At 35.6% G+C, this 9116-nt stretch overlaps 2 protein-coding genes across 2 annotated transcripts; both read left to right on the forward strand.

The window, feature by feature from the left end:
• Window positions 1-1641: 1641 nt before the first annotated feature.
• Window positions 1642-5849, forward strand: LOC111779380 (proteasome subunit alpha type-6). Its single transcript, XM_023659544.1, has 9 exons — window positions 1642-1823; window positions 2412-2506; window positions 2593-2674; window positions 2976-3072; window positions 3325-3383; window positions 3527-3609; window positions 4417-4512; window positions 5143-5202; window positions 5433-5849. Exons 1-9 carry the CDS (start codon window positions 1748-1750, stop codon window positions 5523-5525), a joined length of 741 nt encoding a protein of 246 aa, XP_023515312.1. The 5' UTR covers window positions 1642-1747; the 3' UTR covers window positions 5526-5849.
• Window positions 5850-7822: 1973 nt separating this feature from the next.
• On the forward strand, window positions 7823-9116 carry LOC111779403. Its single transcript, XM_023659574.1, has 2 exons — window positions 7823-8179; window positions 8343-9116. The coding sequence occupies exon 2, from the start codon at window positions 8362-8364 to the stop codon at window positions 8824-8826; it is 465 nt and encodes a 154-aa protein (XP_023515342.1). The 5' UTR covers window positions 7823-8179; window positions 8343-8361; the 3' UTR covers window positions 8827-9116.

The following is a 9116-nucleotide window of genomic DNA, read 5'->3' on the forward strand; positions in this document are numbered from 1 at the left end:
TTTTTCTTTCTCTTTGATGTGATGTCTCACATTTGTTTAACCAGGCTTTTTGGCTGACTAACAAATCTTCAAATTCTATGTTCAGAATATTTAGTAATAAATTATAGTTCACCATATATATCATATTTTATATTTTATTATAGGGCAAATATCTAGATATTTGTCTTCTTACTATAGGTATCCTTCCATTTATGGTTATTTCCATTTATTACTCTTTCCATATCCTTGTAATTTATTTGATTATAAATAAGATAACTTTCACACCATTTAGATGTGGTGGATTAAGTAAACATTCTCACTCTACAAGCGATGGTCGAGCTATCATTGTACAACAATAACAAAACTTCTATATTTTGATTGCAATCCATGAATGATAATTCTCTTTATTTGAGCTTCTCCAATAATGGACTTGGGGTATAGTTCAGTAGTCTCTTGTCAGATAGACTTGACTTTGTGGAAGTACTAAGCAGTCATTATGTCACATTGTGAAATTGATAACAGATTGTTCTCTGGACGTTGTAGCCTTGTATCGTTCTTCTTTGAGAACAGTATCACGAACGTGTCCTATGCTTCTTTAGGTGTTCTGTCATCCCAAACGTGTTCTAATACCTCTTATCCAATTGTGGTCTTCAAGGCAAACATTACGTTATCTGCTTTAATTTTCCATTTGTGCAAGACACAATCAGGATCCTCCTCTGGCAACGTAGTTTTGTTCCCTCCAACAACCTCCCAAAGGCCATGTCATTGTAAATAGAACATCATGCATGTTGCCTACATGTTGTAGTTATGGTTGAGTTTCTTGATTCCTCCAACGATTTGAAAATCACCCATCGTGTTGGCTATACCTTAGTAATACCAAACAAGCTCTTTCAACACAAAACTTGCAGTGTCACAGACTACTCACGACTAAAGAAACTCACTCACTGCAATCTCAAAAAATCGTTTCTGATGTAAAAGATCAGATAAAGCTGCAACTACGGACAAAACTAAGAATTCCAAAAGATCAGACAACTACACAAACTTCGCTCTGATACAAGATTGTTGAACATAATTCTTTGTGGAAAACACTCACTCGAAAAGAGATTACAAGACACCTTATAGAACATTGTTATTCCTAAAATATCTAAATTATTTTTCTAAAATAGTTGCGTATTTTTATTTCTAAAATATTTAAATCATTTTCTTAAATACACCTTATCTTTATTTCTAAATACTTAAATCATTTTCTTAAAATATATATAACTCTAAACTTATTGGGCTCGTAGTTAATTTATTAATGTATAGAGGTAGAGGTAAAAACTTCCATTAAATTTAACTATAATTTTTACCCAAATGTAGTTACAAGTAGAAAGATAAAATTATTACATGAATATTCATGTTCTAAATTTAAAAGTACATGTAATTAGTCATCATAAATGAAAATTCAAAGACTAGTAATTTATATATATATATATATATATATAATGGACTAAATTAAAATTACGTTATTGTAAAATTAAAAAAAAAAATAATAATAAAAAGTAAATTTAAAGAAGAGAAAATTCGTGGCTAGTTTTAATTTTTTCCTCTAAAAAAATAAAATAAATCTTAAAAAAAAAAAAAAAAAGGAAAATTAAACGAACTTGGAAGCCACTTTAGCCTGCCTGGTTTTCTTGATGAGAAAGTTTTTCGCGGCTTCTGTGCTATAATTCTTCAAGCTCTCAATAGCCATTTTCTCCACAGTCCTAATCCATCTGAACCAGAAGCCATGAGCCGTGGGAGTGGAGGAGGATACGATCGTCACATTACTATATTCTCCCCTGAAGGCCGCCTATTTCAAGTCGGTATGTTATGCAATCCTGTCCTCTTCGATCTCGTTTTTTTTTTTTTTTTTTTCCTCTTTTCATCCTGNGCAAGTCATTGCCTCTGAAGTGATTTAGCTAGACCTTTGAGTTTGAGTGGTGAAAACTCCCGGAAAGGAATATCTCCGTTTTGAAATGTGATGCTGTTTCTTAGAAGTGAATATTGTTGTGGAGAGAATTAATTTAGTGATTTGTAGACAGAATTTAGGGGAACGCATAATCGAATTCTGTAATTTATGTGCGACAATGAAGGTAGTTCTCTGATAGGTGTAATATGTAGCGTATGGCCTTTGATCTGTTTGTGATAGCTTTTTGTAGAGTACGGTGTAATTTTGAAATATTTGGGAACTTTAGGTTGGATTCCCTGACAATCAAGATTTAACGTCTAGGATTGTTTTAGAAAGGACTGCGCAAGGAATTGCTTCCAGTCAGTAAATTGTTATAACATCGCAGACGCCTACATTTTGAACGATCTTAGGTTTATCATACATTTTTCCATTTGGTTTCAATTTTTTGCTTGTCAACATCATTATGTTTTCATGATTTGTTCATTTTGAAACGATCAACTAGAGTATGCATTCAAGGCTGTGAAATCTGCTGGAATTACCTCGATTGGCGTCAAAGGGAAGGATTCGGTTTGTGTTGTAACTCAGAAGAAGGTCCCTGTGAGTATTAATTGTTTGGCCGTGCCACTTCCTGTACAATGCTCAACACTTTGGCTCCCTTATAGTAATTCCCATGTTTCTTGCAGGATAAACTTTTGGATCAGACAAGTGTCACTCACCTTTTCTCCATCACTAAGTATCTGGGCTTACTCGCAACTGGCATTACAGGTTTCTTTTATGTCTTTTTGCTTCATAGTTATTCAAGATAACATCATAATTCGAGAAAGATTTCTTGTCTCTTGTTTGTATCAATTTTCAAATCTACCGATGACAATGACAGAATTGTACTCATTAAGATAGCAGATTCTCATTAACTGGCTCATTAAGAATCCCTTGACGTTATTCCTGGACTAGTCTTTTTATGTGTATGATGATGTCTGTCATACTAATAATTTTCTCTACTCTACATTGTACTGTTATTAGTTCAAAGTACCACATAGTCCTTATCCACTTTTTATATGCCACTCAGCTGATGCCAGATCACTGGTTCAACAAGCAAGGAATGAAGCAGCAGAGTTTCGATTCCGATATGGTTATGAGATGCCTGTGGATGTTTTGGCTAAATGGTATTCTGATTATTTCCTTACTTTTTGAGTAACCAATTGCTGAGGAAGTGCTGGTGTTTTATTTGTCCTCAGTTATGTGGCAATGGCCAACTATGTTACAAAATCTCTTTCAAGTTTAGACAAGGCTTTTAAGTATAAACACTTTTGTGAAAATATGTTGTTTCAAAGTTAGATACGTGGACATCAATCAATGAGTTTTGGGAGATGATTCAAGGAACTGGACTGATGATTTTGGAATCAATTCTTTTGCAGGATTGCTGACAAATCACAAGTCTATACCCAGCATGCTTACATGAGACCACTTGGAGTTGGTTGGTTTCTGCTTTATTTCTTGTTTTAGATGCACTTGTACTTGAAAGTTGAACATATTATACTATTATCTGTTAGGCATTAGCTTTTGAGCAGGTCATTATTGATCCCTTAAAATTTTCTTTTCCTTCTGGTTTTTCTTTAGTGGCAATGGTTTTAGGCATTGACGATGAGTATGGGCCTCGCCTCTATAAATGCGATCCTGCCGGTCATTTCTTTGGTCACAAGGTACGTAATCTTTTAGAAGAAAAATGACTGGGTCAGTAATTTTTCATGTCAATTTGCAATTTGTACCTATGTCAAAAATATTATATTTCCCAATTGACGGATGCCACAATAGCAAAATTTTTCATTAAAATTGCTTTCCAGTTGATGTCAGTAAAATAAGAAAAGTACTAAAGCTCTACAGATCGTAGTCAAACTAGCTTGTATCAGTGTGTGTGTGTATATATATATATATATATATATATATAGATGGATAGATAGATAGATTGGTGCGGTTTCTTAGGCTCTAGGGGGTGGATAACTTTTTTTTAAAATATTGCTTCATCTTTTCTCTGCATCAATTTGAGGCTCCTAAAAAAGTAAAGGAAACATAAGGAAAAAACTACTCTTGTATTGCTAACATGAGTTTACATACGTCCTGATCATGAGGTTAGAGGTTTAAATCTCCTATTTCACGAATTGTTGTACTAAATAAAATAAAAAACTCTGAAACCATCTTGCTTCTAGGGAAACTCTGTTCTAAATAACGTTTATTTATATACAGGTACATTCTATTGTTTGAGGGCACCAGCGTTTGATATAACGTCATATATATATATATATATATTGTGATGTGTAGGGCTTCATTCCTATTTAGAGTACACGCACTTGAGCTGCTACACAATCTACCTGATTTGATTGTTGCTTTGGTTGCTTCTCCCGCATACTTCTTTGGCATGTTTGTTACGTATTCCACTGCTTTAGCTTCTTTTACCTGTTAACTTGATATTGTTATTTGGTTACCCATGCGGATCGACTTGAATGATTTAGGCCACTAGTGCTGGACTTAAGGAGCAGGAGGCTATTAATTTCCTGGAAAAGAAAATGAAGAATGATCCTGCTTTTACTTATGAGGAGACCGTGCAGGTAGGTCTAATTTCATTTCAAAAGTTCAGACATTGTACCGGTCACGTAGTTTTCTCTTTTCCTTGCCTGGAAGTAATTTTTTCTCATTTAACCATCATGGATTGGCTCCGTGGTCAATAAGGGTCTTGAAAATTATAAAAGGCTTCAGAGGGAATGAGTTCAAACCATAATAACCCTAATAAAAACCTTAGGGAAAGAGTTCAAACCATATGAAAGGGCATGGAGGGAATGATTCCAAACCATGTCTCGTGGCAGCTACCTCTGCCTATGATTTTAATATTTAATGAGTTGCCTTGACAATTAAATGTAGTAGGGTCTTGTCTTGTGTGATAAATCGAGTTGCATGCAAGCCAGCCTAGTCAGTCACCGAAAAAAAACTTTTTTTTTTTTTTTTTTTTTTTTTTTTTTTTTTTTTTTTNTTTTTTTTTTTTTTTTTTTTTTTGTGTTTGTCCACAGTTATTTTTCCTAGAAAGAGAACGACTTATATTGGAAATATTCTCTCAAGTAACTTTGGATCTGATTTCCCTATTTGTTATTTTCATTTCATCTTCTTCCATTATGCACGGGTTTGATACAAGTGGCAACATATTTAGATTATGTCTAATTTTTCACGTCAAATTCTTGTCTTAGACTGCAATTTCTGCACTTCAATCTGTGCTCCAAGAGGACTTCAAGGCCAATGAGATTGAGGTACTAAATTTCATGGTTTCTTTTTTTCCACATATATGCTCCCGATTCTATTGAATGGAATGTTACATGATCGGTCTTAAATTCAAATTCTGATTTGACATGGTAGCTTCCACCATGTTGACAAGTTGTTATGTTATTGTCATTAACATTATTCCACTTTATAAATGTTCTTTTCTGTCAATTGCACCATAATTATGACGATAACCCGAACGAATTCTCGACGTTTATAGGTGGGAGTTGTTAGGTCAGAGAATCCCATCTTCAAAGTGTTGAGCACCGAAGAAATTGAGGAACATTTGACTGCCATTAGTGAGCGAGATTGATCTATGTTATGCAAAAAAACGAACTGAAGAAGTTGTAGAACATTCGACTGCCAACAGAGAGAGGGGATCAGTTGTCGATTCGTGCTATATATGCTACAAACAGTACAAAAGTCATCTTTAGAATTTGTATTTCAGAGGACTTCATCATGTTACATGATTTAACGCACTTAAACTAAGTTTCTGTTAGCATATAGCATGAGGGGAAGTAGATTTTGAACCGTCTCTCTCATTCATCATGGTAGAGATAAAAAACTCATGAAGTTAAGTTCCTCTGGGATAACTCTAAGCCTATAAAATGCCAAGTTTTAGTTCTTATATTCAAAATTTGACTGACAGTTCTAATGTGTTCTTAAGAAAGATTATCAACGGAAGGTCTCTCTAGATCATCAATCATTTGACACATAAAAACCAAGTGAAGGATGGGTTTTCTTATGAGAGGGTATTTGTAACAACCTGACCTAGATCCACTGCTAGTAGATATTGTCTTCTTCGGGCTTTCCCTTTCAGGCTTCTCAGGTTTCCACACCTTTCTAAAGAGTGTTTTGTTCTCCTCCCTAATCAATGTGGGACATCACAATCCACCCCTTTTGGGATCCATCGTCATCGCTGGCACTCGTTCCTTTCTCCAATCGATGTGGGACAGTTACCAAATCCACCCCCCTTTGGGGCCAGCATTCTTACTGACACACCGCCTCGTGTGTATCCCCCTTTGGGAATAGCGAGAAGGTTGACATATCGCTCATGTTTGGCTCTGATACCATTTGTAACGACTCAGATCTACGGCTATGAGATATTGTCCTCTTTGGACTTTCCCTTTCAGACTTCCCCTCTTTCCCTTCCCTTTTGGACTTCCCCTCAAGGCTCTAAAACGCGTCGGGAAGGTTTCCACACGTTTATAAACGGTGTTTTGTTCCCGTTCCCTTCCCCAATAAATGTGGGACATCACGGTCTTTCTCGCGGTCTTTCTCGCAGCAGAATAAATGATTATTTATTTATTTTATTTGAGCATAAGATTTGATGGGAAAGGAATTGTGGAGCATTCGTTTGTGAAGGAATTTATAGTTTAAACTTACCATTTTAGACGTCTTTTTCAACATTGTATATGGAAAGCAAAAGCAATAATTTCAGCTACTTGAATCGGAAATTCCTGGTTCACCAATTTCTCTTATTATTATTATTAATAATATTTGAAATATTTTATTATTAACATAAGATATTATGGTACTCAGAGACCAGCCGACTCTGTCCATCATCGAATCTTTTTCATCGCTCAGGAATATACCCCTGGATTTCAACTAATTTTAAAAATAAAAACAAGCTTTTAAAATTTTTGACTTAAAATTAAAAAAATGGTTTAAACAAAACAAAAAAAACAGTACAAATAATTCACTTTTACTATATATATATATTATATATATATATATATATGATTTGTTCAAATAAATAATTTATTTTAAATTTACACGTATTAAACATGGAATTTCATTGTACTACGGGAGATTTATTAAATAAAATAATTGATTAGGACAATAAATGTTCCTTAATACAAAATTTAATTATATAATAATTTAGGGTTATCCGTGTTATAAACACAATTGTTCTTAAATAAATTTATTCATCTATATTGGTAAGTAATTCTATTCAAATTGTTCGAGTCACCAATCTAACTAACTCAAAATTTACCTGATCAAACGTTTTTTTGGGGGCTTACATCCATTATGTGGCATAGGGGTTACATCCCGTATGAAATATAAGAGTATACCGCTTCTACGAATAGCTCTTAACGCTGCATCTCTTCCGAGACCAGGGCCCTTTATCATGNCATGCTGCGATTTGAGTAGCAAATGGTGTCCTTCTTCTTGGACCTTTGAATCCACAAGTACCAGCTAAAGACTAAGAAATTACCCGACCTCGTACATATGTAACAGTCACAATTGTATTGTTGAAACTTGCTTGAACATAAATAACGCCCTTTGGTATTTTAGTTGAATTTGTTGGAGAGAAGTGAAGGGGAGGGAAAAGGAAAAGGAAAAGGAAAAGGGAAGTACAACTAGGAAATTACGTGGAGGAATATTTGGAACGTAGCCGTACCGTACAAGTTTGATGGAGTACACGTGGCCGAAAAACATTGGTTAGTTGATTATAGAAGAGGAAACCTTCCATAACAGCACACATTTACTAACATTAGCCCGAACCCGGAACTGCTTAGCTGGCAGTCCAATATTCAACGGCTCAAAATTTTGACAGCAAAATTTGCTGACGTGGTCGAACCGAATTAGATCCTTTATAAACCCTTCCAAGTTTCATGTTCTTCTCAATCTCTTCTTCATAACTCCAAATCTCGCCCTTTCTCCTTCGCCGAACTTTCACTTCAAGATCCGCTAAGAACACCGCGAAGAATCCACTTCGAAGATTCTGATTGTAATACAAGTGAGAGAGAGTTCGATTTTTCTTTGCGAAGACTCTGATCGGGACTGGTTCGTCTTGAGATTAGTTCAATTTTGAATTTGAAATGGTTTTCCTCTGTGAAATTTCATCGACTGATGATGAAGAAGGAAAGTGGGAAAAGGCGAAATAGCAGTGGAAGAATCCTTCGTAATTAGGCGGAGGGAGAAGGAAATTCTTGTGTATCTCTTTTTAATCTGCTTCTGTTGGTAAGTCCTCTCTTCGATTTTAGGAATTTCGCGATTTCTAGGGTTCTTCGTTGGTTATAGATCGTAGTGCAGTTGTTTCGAGATTTCTAGGGTTCTTCGTTGTTTATAGATCGTAGTGTAATCGTTTGATTTGTGTAACGCTGTTTTGATATCCTAATTTCAGATTCTGTTTGCGGAATCACATGTCGGCGACCGTTCTTAGCGATTCAATCATCGAACCTCAAACAGCGTCAACGACGCTAATCGTTCACATGGAGGCGGAGTTCGTGAAATGCTATTGCTGCGGACTTACAGAGGAATGCACACCAGCGTACATAGAACGCGTTCGCGAGCGCTACAACGGGAATTGGATCTGCGGATTGTGTTCCGAAGCGATCAACTACGAAATCCTCCGTTCCGGTAGACTAATCACGGCGGAAGAAGCCATGGAAAATCACATGAACCTTTGCAAGAAGTTCACCGCATTGAAACCGCCTCCAAATCCGACGGTGCATTTGATTACAGCGATGCGACAGATTCTGAAGCGCAGTTTAGATTCTCCCTCACGCGGTTTGAGGTCGATGCCTGCAAGCCCGACGAAGAAAAACTCTCGGCTGCAGTCGCTCTCTCGATCGGAAAGCTGTCTTTCTTCCCTCTCTGGTTCGTGAATCAATCATAAAAGGTACAAGAATTCCTTCCAAGGATCAAGTAAACACAAAATCTCAATCAAACTGAAAACATTGGGGATCCAATACTACTCTGTATTCCAAAAAAAAAAAAACAAAAAAACAAAAAATAAATAAACTTATTGATCAAAAGCCTAAACTATACCTTACAACTTCATCAATGGCGGGTTTCATTATCAGTCAGAATTGGCAAATTTGGTACAAACTCGTTTATTTATTTTAAATAATAACAATAATAAAGAAAGAAAAAAAGAGGGTAATTGATAGTTTTA

This window comes from Cucurbita pepo, chromosome LG17 (assembly GCF_002806865.2).
Source record: "Cucurbita pepo subsp. pepo cultivar mu-cu-16 chromosome LG17, ASM280686v2, whole genome shotgun sequence".
In the NCBI taxonomy this organism is placed as follows: Eukaryota; Viridiplantae; Streptophyta; class Magnoliopsida; order Cucurbitales; family Cucurbitaceae; genus Cucurbita; species Cucurbita pepo.

What these genes read in the sequence shown, in the direction of transcription:
- LOC111779403 (XM_023659574.1), top strand. Translation starts at nt 8,362, where the DNA reads ATGTCGGCGACCGTTCTTAGCGATTCAATCATCGAACCTCAAACAGCG.
- LOC111779380 (XM_023659544.1), top strand. Translation starts at nt 1,748, where the DNA reads ATGAGCCGTGGGAGTGGAGGAGGATACGATCGTCACATTACTATATTC. An exon ending in ACTCGCAACTGGCATTACAG is followed by an intron (nt 2,675 to 2,975) that starts GTTTCTTTTATG and finishes TATGCCACTCAG; the next exon opens with CTGATGCCAGATCACTGGTT. An exon ending in GTCATTTCTTTGGTCACAAG is followed by an intron (nt 3,610 to 4,416) that starts GTACGTAATCTT and finishes TGAATGATTTAG; the next exon opens with GCCACTAGTGCTGGACTTAA.